General features: G+C 46.5%; 2 protein-coding genes across 6 annotated transcripts in view; both read right to left on the bottom strand.

Moving 5' to 3' along the window:
• The window catches only part of LOC143372311 (uncharacterized), a 130,429-nt gene extending 129,387 nt beyond the window's left edge, over positions 1 to 1,042 (bottom strand). For 2 of the 3 annotated variants that reach the window (XR_013086275.1, XM_076818358.1), the window contains exons 1-3: positions 683 to 1,039; positions 218 to 364; positions 44 to 133 (exon numbers count right to left, since the gene is read on the bottom strand). Coding sequence is in view for 2 of the 3 variants with exons in the window: in XM_076818358.1 (XP_076674473.1) it covers positions 44 to 133; positions 218 to 364; positions 683 to 826 (381 nt within the window). In the remaining variant the exon portion in view is untranslated. Of the gene's footprint in view, positions 1 to 43; positions 134 to 217; positions 365 to 682 lie in introns of all 3 variants that reach the window. The other variant, XM_076818359.1, reaches the window with a different exon arrangement.
• Positions 1,043 to 1,243: 201 nt separating this feature from the next.
• Positions 1,244 to 16,162, bottom strand: part of LOC143372315 (ras-related protein Rab-37) — a 193,123-nt gene continuing 178,204 nt past the window's right edge. For all 3 annotated transcript variants that reach the window (XM_076818369.1, XM_076818371.1, XM_076818372.1), the window contains 4 exons: positions 5,273 to 5,381; positions 3,743 to 3,853; positions 3,150 to 3,291; positions 1,244 to 2,812 (listed from right to left, as the gene is read on the bottom strand). In XM_076818369.1, the coding sequence (XP_076674484.1) occupies positions 2,695 to 2,812; positions 3,150 to 3,291; positions 3,743 to 3,853; positions 5,273 to 5,381 (480 nt within the window). In that variant the 3' untranslated portion in view covers positions 1,244 to 2,694. The remainder of the gene's footprint in view (positions 2,813 to 3,149; positions 3,292 to 3,742; positions 3,854 to 5,272; positions 5,382 to 16,162) is intronic.

Below are 16,162 nucleotides of genomic sequence, written 5' to 3'. Positions count from 1 at the left end.
AGTCAAATCCCTCGCATTCTATTCCGAAGATTACGATACGTACCAAGTCCGATTCAATCGTAGTTTCCGAAATAACCTCAATATTATCTTCACAGAAATCTAGATCCACAGGTTCGTCCTTGATAGTTACAACCTGTAAGAACCAAAACAGCGTAAAGGCTACGATTACCAGTACCGCATACGACGCGCCGACCAATGAAACACCACGTATATTTACCATCGGACTCGATTGCAAATGCTTCTCCAACCACTGCTGCAATTTTTCTTGGGAACGTAAACAAGCTTCCTTATAATTGTGCCACTGATTCACATTCCTAACACACTGTGCACATATCTGTGTCGATAATCTGTCCGTGGATAAAATCTAGAAAGCATACGTACGGGCTAAGAGTCTGGCCACTTAAAAGGCTGAATAGGATGGACCAAGATAATAGAGCGTACAATTTCTTACGACAATAACTAGTGAATCTTTTAATACGATCGATATCCGACAAAGAAACGGAGGCAAGACGCTCGTGATCATCCTGGTCGCTACCGATTGCCTAGACTCGGTCAAGATAGACCTAACCTCAATGGACTCGCACGACGGCCGTAAACAGGAACGCGACGCGTTTAAAAGCACGAAAGTGGGAAGGAACGCTGAGGATGAGGATGCTAGTGACGGTGAGCATTTTCAACGAACCTGGATCGACAGGCAGCCCTGGATCTTAGCCGCCAACGATACCGGGGTGTCCTGCATCGCGAACACCGACGACTTGCCCTCGTCGGTGGAGAGACAGAGCCTGCACGCGTTTTCCATGTTCCGCAACTCCACCACCTCGTCCATCCTGGACGTTCGATCGTGCCGTTGCCCTTCCACGCCGAATATCACGGTGTTCGGACTCTGCCAGGGTAACGCACTTATCAGGAGCAGGTTAGGGACGCAGCGTTTTGTTTGTACGTCGACATTTGAAACTGAAACCGAGCGGTCCGATTCGAGATGTTCCGCGTGGTCAGGAACTTGGTTAGAAGTGGCGCGCGGCCGGTCGCGGAGCACGCTCCCCTCCCGCATTAATTATTTATTAGTGGATTGTTTTATCGCGACTGGCGTGGGTAAAGTGGAGCGAATTCGATTACCTGGCAGACGGGGAGCGGGGCAGGGTGGATTTCGCCGTGGACACGAGCTGCGAGGTATGCTTAACCTCAACAAAGTATCCGCGGGCAACGATGTGACGATTCGTACGGGGAACAAGGCACATTTCGCTTGGTCGAGTGGTCGTTTTTATTTCATATATAACTCTTCAATATACACTTGACATGGAATTGGTTTTTTGCCGTTTGTACACGCCGGTCGGGCAAGCACGTGTTTATTGTACATATATCGTGGGTGAGGTACGCGATGCGTCTTGTTCGAGCTCCTTTCTTCTTTGCTTGATTAGAGCAACGTGCGTGGTAATTGCTGCGCAACGAAATCATACGACCGGTTGAAGTTTTAACGTTCGTAGCAAATGATAGTTGAGGCTTTATAAAAACGATACAATGTATAAAATCGAAAGGGTTGAAATGCAAAGGTGGTTGGTCGAAACTATAGGGTTTATTAGGACGATTACGTTAGAGGACGTTGTAAGTGGTCACTTGATTGCTGGCAACTAGCCGCCATATTGTAGGGGTACACTCGCACGCACACACAGACGCACACATGGTTCGCTAAGAATTTGTATATCCGAAAAGGAGTCGCGAGACTCGAGAAACAGTTACATAATTTCATCGCGGACTGGAGATCTAAATCATTATTACGGCTAGGACGTGTATATGTAATTCTACGTATACGTGTATACTCAATTTCGCCTAGAATTGTGACTGAAACATTTCGACAAGTCGTGGCTAAACTAAGAATTCTTCAACTAAAGATCATTCAGCGTTATTTTCAAACGTGTGGCGCACAAGGCGGCTATGAAATATTTTCTACAAGCTCTTCTACGCGGCATTTTTTGTCTATAATCGTCTATCTATTTGGTACACAATGAGCTTTCGGGCGTTTTGTTGATTTCTCGATACCAGATCGCGTACATTTTTCTGTAACGCTGTAACAGTCGCGTACAGTGTAAATTAGAACCATCGAGACGTTTCCTACGTTTAATCTCTGGGGATTAGCTATTCACATTAATGTACAGTACAGAGCTTAATCGTCGATATATATGTATATATATTTATATATTTTTCTATACACGTATCGTCAACAAGAATTTCGTGCCCATTGCTTTCAAAAATATCGACTTCCTATCTGTTTGTGCCCCGAACATCGATAAAGGTAGATATATATATATGTATACGCTCTCGGCAGAACGAACAGTGCCGCGAATTTCGAAATTTCGTTGATGGTAAATGTAGAAGCTATCTCTGTCCTATTAGTGTGCTCTGTCGCAGACGATGGCGCTGCTTCCTCGCTCCGGTACCCTGTCGAGCGCACAATCCCGCGCGAACATTTCACCTTTGAATTTCCCAAATCTACCTGTTCCAATTAAGCCGTTTCTAATTTCAACAAACTTATGCCTCGAGTTAAATGACCAGGGATCCTTCTAATTTTTTTCCTCGCCTACGCTCGAACGGCTACAATATTTTCGCGCCATCCTCGTGGCCAACGAGTTCCGGTCCGCGTTCCACCATTCGCTTTATCTATCGCAGGGAAACGTGCGCGTTGGGCTGTCGCGCAATTCAGGTCGTCAGGCAATTGGAATTGAAGCAGGAACTCCGTTGCGATTGCTGACGAACATAGTCCTGGACGTTGAATCTCGTGTCGTCGGGGTCGCTGCTCTTCCTGGCCTTCAAGTCCCTGAAAACATGTACGACACTCATTTCCCTGATTTTCATCGGTAAAGAAATCTGATACTTTCGCATTGGGAGCGGCTCTAAGCATTTTTATCGACACCCCTTTGCAAAAGACACTCTTAATGTCTCCCGCAACTTTCTGCAGGCAAATACAAATACTAATTCATTCCCTGTAATTACATTTCCATTCTTCGCAACTAGTGTTTTAGGTTGTCGCACATTTTACTTAAGTATAAACGTCTACTAGGCTCAGTGCATAAATTGATCGTAATTCTGAAAGTTTATCAGCTGCTGCAACGTTTGTCCAAAATACTAGTATCAGTTGAACATTTTTCCAGTACCTTGCAACGGCTAAGAAGGCTAATTCGACGTTGAGGCCGGTTTTAGCAGAGGTTTCCATAAAGGGGACTTTGTACTCTTGCGCCAGTCGCTCACCGTCTTCCCTCTTCACCACTCGTTCCGGTCCGCAGTCCGACTTGTTGCCTGAAAAACATTTGTTTCGATTTGTTACCGATTCCACAACGATCCCACTTCGCTCTTTGAACACTGATAACACCGTTGCTCCATGCAACTTGGATCCCTCCCTCATCTCTTCGTACAAGCCTGCAGGCAGAGTCTCTTTCCCAACCAACACGATCTAATAACAGTGTGAACCAGGTTCCCGCCCAGAAAAGTGGCCTTGAGTAGTCAATTGATTTCGTTCTGGCTCTATAGTCTCCCTAGAAGCGTTCTCCTCGACTTTCTACGAAAGCAAGAAACTACTCGAAACTGCAAGAACCAGTTGCTGTACAGCGACGCGACCCGATCCATCGGCAACTTTCTCGGAAGCGAGGCGACAAAGACAGCCTGGCTGGTTTCTCCCCTATTTCTTCTCTACCATACAAAAATCTGCGGCCAGTTGGTACGGGGGAGACGTAAAGTAAAGAAGACTCACCCAGCAGCATAATAACGACATCCTCGTTCGCGTGCTCGCGGATTTCACTCAGCCAGGCCCTGATGTTGTCGTAGCTCGTCTTGTTCGTCACGTCGTACAGCAATAAAAGAGCTGCAACCAATACTTCGCGTTGCGCAACCATTCCGTGATCCTAGGTAATTGGTAGACGCGGAAACAAAAGCCTTCACGTGACTTTGCCCCGCATCATTACGCGCCCAGTCATTTGCACGCGTCGATGGGTGAAACGATGCTTCCCACGGGTGAACTGATTGTTTTGAAATGGTTCCCTACGAAGCTAGGGACGCGTGAAAATTAGCTGCAGGCTCCCGGTCACTTAGGAATTTGACGCTCTTCCTGATTAGTGGCGCGAGGATCGATCAATTATTACTTCTTCCCCGTGGAAAGGATCGTTTCCCCACGTTCTGCGGGTCAAAGTCGCAGCCGAAGGCTTCGTTGCTCGAGGGTAATAGAAATAGAGACACCATTGTCGAAGTGTCTCCGCCGTGTAATTGTTACCAAGCCCTTTGAAGCGCCTAACTATTGTCGCGGCAGCGTCTCCGCTACAAAGAGGGTTTCTGCGGGTAAACAATGGGCCACCCCCCACGGCGGAAGCTCGCGTTTCCTTCTCCATCTCTTTCGCCGTGAATTCGTTTAAGTGGCTTTCCAAAATTACCGCCACCGCCGTTGTAGAATCGTCTTGCGACCCGCTTTCCGCGGTACCAATTCGCTCGGCAGTGTAACGTCGAGAAGTAAGCAAGATGAGAGAAACTGTCAATTATTTGCGACAATGAAAGCGCGCTGTTTCTAATTTTCAAGTGGTTACACAGGGGGATCCACAGATCTGTTGAGAATTCTCGTTTTTGTTTATTCGTTGAAGTGGCCTTCTTTGGACAGAAAAAGGGAACCGGCTCTGAAATGTTATTGGTACTTTCAGCTATTGATATCCTTTGATTCGTTCCTTCTACGTGCTTCTAAATTAATGCGAGAGATCCTTTGTGAGAAAAAGAGGCATTCGATAGATGGAGAGGATTGGTGTACGGCTGGTATCTATATCGTAATATTGCAAGTAGCACAATTTATGTAACACTAGCCTGTGCGAAGTTCGCGACATTTTTTCCATTGCATTTACCAGTCACGTGAAAAAGTTAATAACGATCGTCGGATGAGTAGACTTCGTCACGCCTATTTCGTTCGTTTCCCACGTCCACTTCTGGTTGGTTTAGCAAGAAGTCGATGCTTAATGACCATTTTTTGTGACCTGATATTAACTGTCGTTATCAGCTGTGAGTCGCAATATGGTGCACGGTGCACGTAAACACACAGGCGACATAAGCCTGCTATTTTAGACTTCTTATTACACATATCTTTCGAATAAATACGCAATAGCTCCAGCAATTTCGATTCCTCCGCGAATCATTACTCGAATACCAAAATAGTACGGATTCTTAATCTGTTCTTCGTTTGGAGCTCGATTAAATGCTCCGTGAGGTCGCGTCAGCAAGTTTCAAAGTACAGTAAAAATACAATTACCATGGGCGTCTCTGTAGTAGGCGTGCGTCACACTTCGAAATCTCTCTTGACCAGCAGTGTCCCATATCTGAAGCTTGATGGACGTGTCATCGACCACGACCACTTTGTTCTGAAAAAAAAAAAACAAAAAGAGAAATCGTCTTTTCCATTCTACGCGCACAAGTTCCCGAGTCGCGTCGACTTCGTAGCTTCGGCTAGTCTTTCTTAGCGAGCTTTCTTTCAATGCGAGCAATGCATTTGCAGATTTACCTCTGTGTTCGAGTTAACAAGTAACGTAAGATCGGTACCCTGGAGAGGGAAATTGAGGACTCTCACCCTAAAATCAATGCCGACGGTGGTTATGTAGTTGCCGGAAAGGAATCGGCCGTCCCTGAATCGAGTTAGGAGGCAGGTTTTCCCAACACCGCTGTCACCCAATAGCATCACCTACGTTTCGTGAGAAATCACTATAAAAACGGTTACGAGAGATTGTCTCTGTCCACGATTGACGCTTGAATAATAATGGGTTGCCCGTTCCACGAACTATAGTCGGGGCAAAGGCTGGAGTAATATTCTTATCGAAATCGCTTTATAACATCATTCGAGTGGGTCTCAGATTTATCAGTACCCCGCTAAATACCATCCCCCTTCAATCTTTCCCTTTCATTCGCTAGAAACACCAAGTACCAGAAGTGACCGCATGATTTAGCGACGGGACAGCATCCGAGTATGTTGAAACGGCCAAAACACTTGGCCCCGACTATAGTGGAGCCCGTGAGAAGCGCCTGGCAAACCGTGAAGCGAGCATTGTATCAGGAGTGAGGGCAGGACCTTGAAAAGGAGCTCGCAGTGCTCGGGTGGGGCCTCTTGGCCTGTCGAGTCGACGCTGTCCCGCGAGGACTGCCGCCTGGTAGGTCCCATCGTCTCCTGGGGCCTGTTGAAAGCGGAGCTGCTGGCCTGAGAACTGGAGGGGGCAGGTTGGGCCGTGCCCCTAGCCCCACTCGGCGATCCGTGCCCGGTCGACCAATCAGAGCCAGCTGGCCCGCTTCCCCTGGAGCCGTGTCCGCTACGCTTCGTCACGCCGCGCGGCTTCTACTCCACGCTGCTCATGGGCCCCTGCTACCAGGAGCACCAATTTGCTCTTCTTCTTCTCGGCCACTCCTCGTCGCGCTCGTCGTCGTCGTCGCCGTCGTTGTCGTCTCACTCCTTCTGCTTCTCCTGCCTCGCCGACGATCCGCCGCGCTTTCTGTCTCTTCCTCGAGGTCAGTCAACCCTGGACCAGAGGAAGAGAGGGACGGAGCAGTCTTTCGCTTCGCGCCTCTTCTGCCTTCTCCTTCGCCCGCTTCTTCGGCCCGAGTCTGACCGATCAACGAACACGGAGTGAAAGTATACAACCCGACTCGATACTCGCTATTCTTGGCCGCGGCACCGAGGACTCTTGCCTCTGTCTGCCACTCCGGTTCGATTCTTTCCTCTTATCGGAACGGTGCTTGTCGCGATTTCCTTGGAGATTCTAGCGGGAGGGCTAGGGAACCGTCCGGATTAGGGGAACCTGTTGATCAGAACAGTGGATTTCTGATATCCGGCTGGCTCGTAGGATAACGAGGGAAGGCTGGCTCGTACGCCCCTATCGAGGAAAACGATCTATCCGCAGATAGGATAGACATGTTAAGAGACACACTCGAGGCTTTCGTGCTACTATCATTGAAAACTGATCATAGCCCTTCTCCATGTTTGGGGCGTATCTCCAATCTCGCAAACCCATTCTTCTACAACATCAAACACACATCCACCGAAAGAAGATTGCCAAGTCTGTGGAATTACGAACTAGAGATCCATTCTTCTCGAATATCTCTCCGCAGACTTAACATTATCCTTTCTCACGCTTCACTCGCGGCAGAATCAATCTAAAGCAGAAAGAAGTAACGACGTCAAAGTGTATAACAGGAGCTTCTCGAATACGAAACAGATCATCGGTCTCCCGCTCGACCGTCCAACGATCGATGAACCCAGGGGAAAGAACGCTCGTTCCATGGACAATGGGTAATGTGTTATCGCGAGCAACGTTTCGCGCGGGAAAACACGATTCGCAGAGGCTTCGAAGCTTCGTGATTGTTCGGCTTGTTACGAGATGGATTGTATCACGGGGCGCCAATGTTGATCGTACCTGCGCGTCACGGCTGATTACATAAACAGCGAGCCTGTTTTAATTAATCCGCGAAATACGCTCGTTCCCATCGATTGCCACGGGATATTACTTCCATACGGTTTAGCCGTTACAAATGTTTGCCCGGTATAAATTCATCGGCGTGCACGCGATTCGGCATTCTGACGAATACGTCGTTCTAGCGTGGGCCAATAGTCAATAATTATAATTACTGGGCTCGATTGTTGGGGGCAGTTGTTGTCACTCGAGGTAGGTACTGCGATCGATCAATCGCGGGCAGATTCTTCACAAATTGCACGCGTCATTATTGCAAAGAAGAACTGCGAATGGTCTTCATAATTCGAGTGTTTCGTCATCGGCGATCGAACTCGTCGTCGATGCACTTTAATCGCGGTGACCGCTCGCGGTTCTGTCCCTGGACGTTGATCCGCACTTTCGTTGCCATTTTCGAACGATATCGGAGTGGAGTCGAATAAAATAACTCCCGTTTAATGAGACAGCCGCTCGTTAAGTGAATCGCCGGTTGTTGGGACGCGGTGGCGGCCGCAAAAGGCGCGTGTTCGTTAGCCGATCGCAAAAATCGACATTTCCGTCCGAGCGAATTAAACCACCGGGCAATTACCAACTTGCCGTGACGCAATTGCCACCGTCAAGGCTGGCCGTGCATGCTAACCAGTTGTCTTGGACGCAGTTCAGAAAATCACGGGGTTAAGATAGCGGGCAGAACGATATCACAGTTTTCCTTTGACTAAAGACGAGGCAAAGCACTTAGGTAACTAACGAATAGGTAAATTCCTAGCCAACGAACGTAAGCAACCGCGACGAGAAATTGAATGAACGCTGAAACGATTAGCTTGCTTAATGTACCACCCCGTTTCGCATCCAATCCGATTCTTAAACGTAGAAACTTTCATAAGTATTAATAATTTTCAGAAGCAAAACTCTGCGTTCCACCCTCCAGCTACTTAGAGTTTCCAAAACTTGCACTTCCCTCGCTTTCATCTAATACCTAAGGTGCCACTTTCAAAGCTGCTAACAGAGAATGAAACAGCTCAACTGCGAACGCCTAAAAAGCGCGTAGTTCACCAGGAAAAACATCATCCTCGTTAGCACAAATCTAAATCGAAACTCCCAGTGTCTAGTTCTCAGAGTACACAGCGAATAATTTCCAAGATCCTCTTAGTAGTCGCTTAAGCACTCGTTTGCTTTTAAGGCCAGCTCCCCGGTGTGCCTTTTCACGGTCCGCGGATAAAATCTCTTGCGAAAACCCGCGAAGTAGAGTTTCGCCCGCGATTATCACAGAGTTAGCCTCGGAGGGGGCTCGGGTTTCCGTCTCGGTGGACGCGTTCTCCGGTGCGGACAAAGCGTAACCGACGCGGATAAAATTCCGAGATTCGGCGGGCGAAATTTCCAGTACAGGCGGAGACGCGAAAGCTCGCGTGTCCGGCTAGTGCCCGAGCAACGGCGACAGCTACTTCCGTCACGGATATCGACGATTTCGGCGAATTACGTGGCCGAAACGCTCGTTCACCCCCTTTTTTTTCGAAAGCGACGTTTATTGGAGCGTCGCGCCGTTGAAACTCGTTCGCACGCTCCGATTGCTTCCCGTTTCATTGAGTGCGAATTGTGCAGGCGAGATTGCATCCTGGCGCGGGTCTTGCCCCGAAATTCCCCGGCTACGAGAAAGGAGCAGCGATTTTTCACGTTCCCAGCAATGTCGCGCAGCCGTGGACCTTGAAATGGTCCTTCAAGTATCTCGTGGTTTCAGTTGGAAAGGAACATGGAACGCAATTCGATTCTGACCCATCCCTCGTGTCCCACCATCGATTCCAATTATAAGTCCGCGTTTCTGAACTGAGGCGAGAGGGGACGGATTAGCGAGTTATATCCAGCTAGAAGCGGATTAATCGAACCAGTTTATGGAGGACACTTAGCTTCCAATTAACTCCTCGTTACACTGGACGGATGCGGGAGAAATGCGCAACGCGTGTGTCGCGGTGAAGATTCTGAAATCTGACGAGTAAGAGGCTAAGTGGAGGGAAGCGAAGCTGCATTAGGAATCGGTGTTTGATGGAGATATTTCCTTGTAAAAACTGCATCGTGATGCGGGGACGAGGCTGGCCGGTCCAGCCTACTGCTTTGGGCCCACCCACACAGTACCTGGCGTGAAAAAAGCCCGAGGGGCCCAAGGAAACTGGTCTTGCTGCTGGTGGACGCTACCCGACTGGTGGCGCCCTTCTTAATGCGTTTCTCGGAGCTGGGGAGACCGAAAATGCGGGGCCTCGGGAAAGATATTCTCTACGGCGTTTCATTTTAAATTCATCATCGTTAGAGAACTGCTTTTCTTCTTTCTCTTTGCTCAATCGAGGTTCGCACACAGAGATTCGTGAGACTTTTAGTCGCTACGTTCACTGGCAAAGTGCAATGGTACGTGTAAGAAGGATTTTCTGCTCTTGAAAGCGCCAATGAAGTAAATCATCTTCCGCGCCACCCTCGCAGCGTACCTAACTCCCGTCTCGCTCGAACCTAAATAGTTAATCTTCTGCATTGTGCAAGCGCCCTTGGCTTTGCACTCGGACGCTGACATTATCTTCTCACGGGTCGCCCGTCCCAGTTGCGTCATCGCGTCACACGCCAGTGATTTTCTTCTTTCGTGTCAGTTACCTCGAGCCACAGCAGAAGCACTTTTTTCCGTGTCAGTGCCACTGTTGTAACCCTCCTCTTATTTCTTGTTAAAAGAAAGCTTCATTTTCGCTTTGTCGCAACACGGATGGCTGGGGCACACGAATCCGTTTAGTACTCAGGGTATCACGGCAACGGGGGCTTCGATCCTTTGTACCTACAATTTCATCCTCGATACCACGAAATGTCTGTATTGTAGATTCGATTCAATCCACCGTACCGTGAAATTTCTAAATTAGGATATCCTACATCGATGATCCGGGGCATCAGCTTCGAAATTGGGTCCTCGAAGACGTGATTTCGCGCGATCAAACACTACCACCATCCGGACATCGCGTAGTGGTATCGTCAACATCCGTGCGCACCCGCGAATTCCATTGCAAATTCGACGAAATGATTAATTGTCGGCTGGTTAACGCGATGACGGTCCCAGTAAGATCCATTGCGCGCGAGTCGGGCAACGAATGCGAGCTCAAACATCGCGCGGAGGCCTCCGCTTTAACCGGATGCGCCGTACGGTGCATCTGCGGTGCATTAATTAATTACTCATACCCGAATTAATGATTGATCGGGCGTACGGGGCGATCAATAATTAATCTCGCGTACAGGTGGGCGTGCTGGTATTCGGTGTCCGTGGTCCGTACAGGTGTGCTGTGATAATCGAATGGACGACGAAGGGGAACGATGGTCCTCTTGGCTCAGGAAGCAGATGACATCGTTTCATCCCTTCGTCTGCTATAAAATGGTAGTTGCTGTTTTGGAGTAGGAAGTAAGAAGGATTGGAGAAGCTGTTGTTAATAAATTCGAATTGATATTGAGGGAAAATATCTTACTCCCGTTTTAAGACTTTAGATTTTAAATTGTAGGCAAAGTTGTGTTCTGGGTGCAACATGGACAGACATATTAGTGCAACGATGTGTTTTGATAACGATTAATCTGCATCGACTCGAATCGCTGTCTCGTTTAATTCAGAAATATTGCAAATGAGCGTTTTTCGCTCGTGCAGCCTGAGGGAGCATTTGTTACGTTGTCGGGGCAGTCGTTATGAATATTAATTATCTTTTCGGTGGCGCGCCATTGGCTATTATTTGCTTATCACCTGTCTGCAACGCGGTGAAAACGGTTGCTTAATGTGCTTTCCTAATAGTTTTGAGGGGGAAGGGAAAGCGACGATGACGGTAGTGTACGCGCAAAGAGGTGTCGGGTGCACATCTGAAGGAAGAGGTCTGAACTGTTCACTAATTAATACAGTAATTAACGCTGGTTGATTGGTGGGCAATCACGGCGTGACCTGTTTCCCGGACTATTATATCGTTTCCTTTCAACTAGGCAACATGAATTTGGCGACTGTAATCCCGAACGTAAACGCTCTTAACTCGCATCATATTTGTTAGAAATATCTAACGATCCACCGAGAATTGCGTATGGATCACTCTAAAATAATGCAAATCGTTTCGTGCTGTACGTAGAAATTAGCTTAATAATTTTTGAGGCGGAAAATTAAATGGTACGTGTATCCTAGTTGCAGCTTGATAATACTCAGATTCATGAACACTTACTGCTCGTTGCATTATAAAAATAACAGCTCTCATTTGTGTGTTAATAGTCGTACATCGTTCAAAGGAATTACTGTTTAAAATAGTTTAAAAAAAAGTATTCACACTCAGCGTAACTATGACTACTAGCGTCAATTTCATTACTGAGACGAGATCCCCACAAAGTGAGGTTCGATCGAACCAGTTCGTAAACGTTACAAGTCATCATCGTGTGAACACTAAAAATTTTTAATGTTTATTCACCCCATTTCCCCACTATAACACAAATTGTTAAAATTATCAATGAACTTGTGCTGGGGCCAGGAAAAATCTAATAATGACTTCCGGGGATTCGAACCCGCGACGTTCCAGTTTGTAACGTCGAGAGTTCTACCACGATAGCGACTTCGCCAACGTAGCAATGAAGAAACTAAAACGAAAATGTGCATATACAGTGTTGAATCAATCTGATATATAATCCTACATATTTCAGTGTTATTCTTAAGTGTTCTACGTTTTAACTTTAAGATATTCAGAATAGAATCAGCATGAATGTATATGTACAGCACAGTGGACTAAGTTTAGTTATGTTGGGCTCTATTAGATGGCACTGCCAGGCATTTACGAAGCAAAGTGTTTTCAGCATGAAGACTCCGGTTGATGATGGCATTAATGGCATTATTTCATTGGTGTATACATGATTCTAACGGTAGATGCGGTATTATCATCAGTATGCTATATTAATATTCACAGTTCTAATACTAGCGGGGGTATAATCGCATTAGTAGTATAGTCTGATAATATTTAGGTAATTCGAGGGCACGTTAAATGGCACTGAATTTAACGTATTCACTAGGATGCCATTAATTAAATATCAGTGAAACGTAGAATATAGGGCTGTATAGATGATCTATTAATATTTAGAATTTTAGATGGAGGGTTCCATTTCTCCCATAAAATATGAAGCACGATTTCATTTAAGATACCTTGCTACAGAAAATTTGTTCCTACATGAGAACTGTGTCACAGAAATTGTTAGGTTTCTGTTCGTTACTGTTGATTGATGAGAAAACACATGTTCCATGATATTTTTTTCCAATTCGCTCGCGTGGCATGATGTCGCTGCATGGAAAGGAATTTTTCATTTCCACGGAAGCTTTGAAAATTCCCTCGAATTGAAAGTCCACGGCAGAATTGATCAAAGGAACCGCCGCCACTACTTCCCTCTGGTTACCTTCATTTCTCTATATCGCTTCCTCCCTGCTGTTCGCTTCTTTTTTTTTTTTAATTTCACCGCGTGTCGGCATCGGGAATCGGTGCTTGATTAAATTTCAACAGCGAAACCTCGTATTGTGCGCATCTCGCCATGCTTCGAGCTGCCATTTAATTCCTTCCTCCCCAGGCCCTTTTCTGCCCCTCGTAATTAAGTAAAGTGTGCCCTCCAGCAGGAGCTGAAGGTAGAGCGGGTAAAAGTGGCGACAAGAAATCGAGAGAGACACGATTTCTCCGAAAGCTCCCACAACTATCATTCGCAGTATGGATCATTAACGGAGACATTGCCTACGCGCTGATTAAAAGTGACATAGCACTGGTGGAAAATGAAATCGAAAGACCGGCATATAAAAATGAGTCTTCGGTAGTATTGTCAAGGAAATAGTGTCTCCAGAGATGCAATGGAATTTTGAACAATGCAGTTAATTTTTAGAAGGATGTTTCGTGAAATAATATTATTGTCGCCCTTACAAGTAGGTAACGTAGAAGTCTGGTTTTATTATTATCATCCTTGTAGGCAGAAATGTGTTTCTATTAATCCTCCATGGTTGCATTTTAATATCACAAGCGTATCTCGACAAATAATGTAATTATTTGGTAAACTCGATTTCGCTGTTGGCTATGAATCAGGCGACGAAGAAACGGAACATTCGAATTACCTCCGTATAATCCAAACGAATTGAAATGAGATCAGGGAAGGTGCCGACTAGTAGGGGGGGGGAGGGGTGGAAAAATACGAGGGTTGCATCGCGAATATTAATCGAGACGCCAGGGATAAATATAGCGGGGAATTGCATTGGCACAGTTTCTCTACTCGCCATAAAACACGCGATTCTGGTTGACAAATTCGCGACTGCCCGGTGCGAGCATGATGTAAATATTCCCCTGGTGCCGATTCGTTATTGCGCGCGGCCGCGCGAAAGTAACTCCCTCGTGGATTCGATCGTGTTAAAGCTGGTATTAATTGATAAACCGAAGTTCGCAAATTGATCAAGATTTCCTAGCTTAACTCGAGGGCAATTCGACAGCTATTTCCATAACAAATTAGTTGAACTACTTTCAGTAGCTTTTTGAGATTAAAAGGCTATTTGAATATCTCTTCTGGATAGGATATAATTAGAAACCAATGTATACACGTGTATCGTTTGCCCACTGCATAGTGCGTATCTACGAACGCAGTAACTATCGCGATTGCTTATCGAGAACAAGTTGCCAGCAGCCTTCGAAAAGAGAAGAACGCTAATTTCCTTCGAATTTTGCGCTTATAACGACCCATAGGTTTCCCCGCGATTCGTTAATTCGATAGTCGATCGAATAGCTTTTAAAATTTTGCGGAATTTCATCGAGTTTCCAATCCGGCGGATTTTTCTGCCGCGATATAATTGGATCGCTCGCTGGCGCATTTTAAAAATATCAATATTTTCACGCGTGGAACCGCTCGATCAACGAACACGGTCTCTGGTGATTTCATGACTTTTAGAAGCCACTTCCAACGCGCTTAAAATTGCATTGAGTTTCAACGGCACGGTGAGTGATAAAATATTCGCAGTTAGCGTTGCAACGTCATTGTTTGGAAGCCAGGCCTCCAGAGGGGTTATTCGCGCGTTTCGCGCCGCAAGACTCGTATATTCTCTCTGTAACTCGTCCACTCATTAATCGCGTCAAACGGCTGCAGCATGAATATTTCATCAGGCACTAATTAGTATAAAATTCCCGGTTGCTCGCAAAAGCGCAGCGTTTTTAATCAACCGACGTTGCGCGCTGGAAGTTGCCTACCCTTTAACCGCATTTCCTTTCATAACTTCATTGAAGGCACGCGTCGGTGGATTTAGTGCGAAATTGCAATTCAGTCGATGCCGATCGATGGGAACGCTTCGTTAATGAAATGAATTAAGACGAGTCAATCCTCTCGCGTGTTTAAGATTATAGATCCATTTGGAAATAATTCTCCACTGGATCTGTCATCGATACTTTGCGCGATTACTTTCACATTTTCTCGATTTTCTCACCAGTTATGTGCTAATAATATATCAGCAGCTAGAGTTTCCCAATAAATTCGCGACTATTCAGATAATTATATCGTGCGGGAGGAATTTTCAGCCTTTGAGAATCAATTCTCCTTTTGAAGTGTCGCTTCGAATTCTCCGTTCTTTGATTTTGTAATTATCGCAATGCCGATTGTAATTTGATCGAACGCTTCGATCTCTATGAATGTTCCTACTGTTCGGTTGGAAGTTTTCACTTTATCATTGAATTCACACTTGAGCATAAATCCCTTTTTCACCCCCAGACGGCTGGGTGAAGTTGTGTCGCAAGTCAGGTGGAGAGTTGCCGGCATATTCCTATCGCGGAATCGGCGTGAGTCGCGTCGCGAAAACCACCCAGCCAGTCGCTGCTCGATGAATATTCAAGGATTCCGTTACATTATGCTAATTCGTCGCGAGGCGAATAGTCGAAGATCCATAAGTAGCTTGTCGAACCGTTGTTCTACTGACACGGGGACACGAAAACACACGGCGAGCCGTGGCTGCGATTCCTAATCGGAACTTTGCTACCCCGTTTAATTTATGCGAATACATTAGACGCACAACTGGGGAACGTCGGCTTCTACGAATTATTCTTCCCGCCTGACTTATGCTTCTAATATCGTACCGTTCCCTGCTAATGGCACGTATAACGAGCAGCCTCGCCGTGGATTTCAGTTGAGCCACCGGCAGATAGCATTAATTACTTGCTTAGAATTTCGATGAGGAATAAGATTGAGCGCTCCTCGCGTATGTACCGTTCCGACGATCAGCCAGCCTCGAGATTATCGGGATCGATAGAATCTCGTCAGGCCTGCGATGTGAACGCACCCGTAACCACGAGGGTGCGAAAGTTCAAGCAGCACGCCTGCTTAGACACCTGCACGCTGTTCGAGCGTAATCGTAATCGTAAATATCGATAGGGTTGTCTCGCGGCATCGTTAACCACGGCAACAGGGGAAAGGTGTCCGTGCAACAGTTGAGCGCAATCCAGGCGCGATTAATCGTAGATCCCTCCCGCGAGAGTGAAAATAATTGGGGGATCTCTGATCCGGGGGACTTGGAAGGAAAGTGCTCTTTATCTATACGGCAAGTCTTCCCTGAAACTCCAATGAAAATTCTGTCGCGACGTCTCTGGAGCACCTCTGAAGTCTCACAGATTTATCAGCTGCAGTTTTAATCTTCCAAACTGCCCTGTTATTAAAACTGCATTCCCCCCCGCGTGAAAATT

Source organism: Andrena cerasifolii, chromosome 8, assembly GCF_050908995.1.
Source record: "Andrena cerasifolii isolate SP2316 chromosome 8, iyAndCera1_principal, whole genome shotgun sequence".
NCBI lineage: Eukaryota > Metazoa > Arthropoda > Insecta > Hymenoptera > Andrenidae > Andrena > Andrena cerasifolii.
The sequence above is the reverse complement of the archived record's forward strand: the minus strand, read 5'-3'. Positions and strand labels throughout refer to the sequence as shown.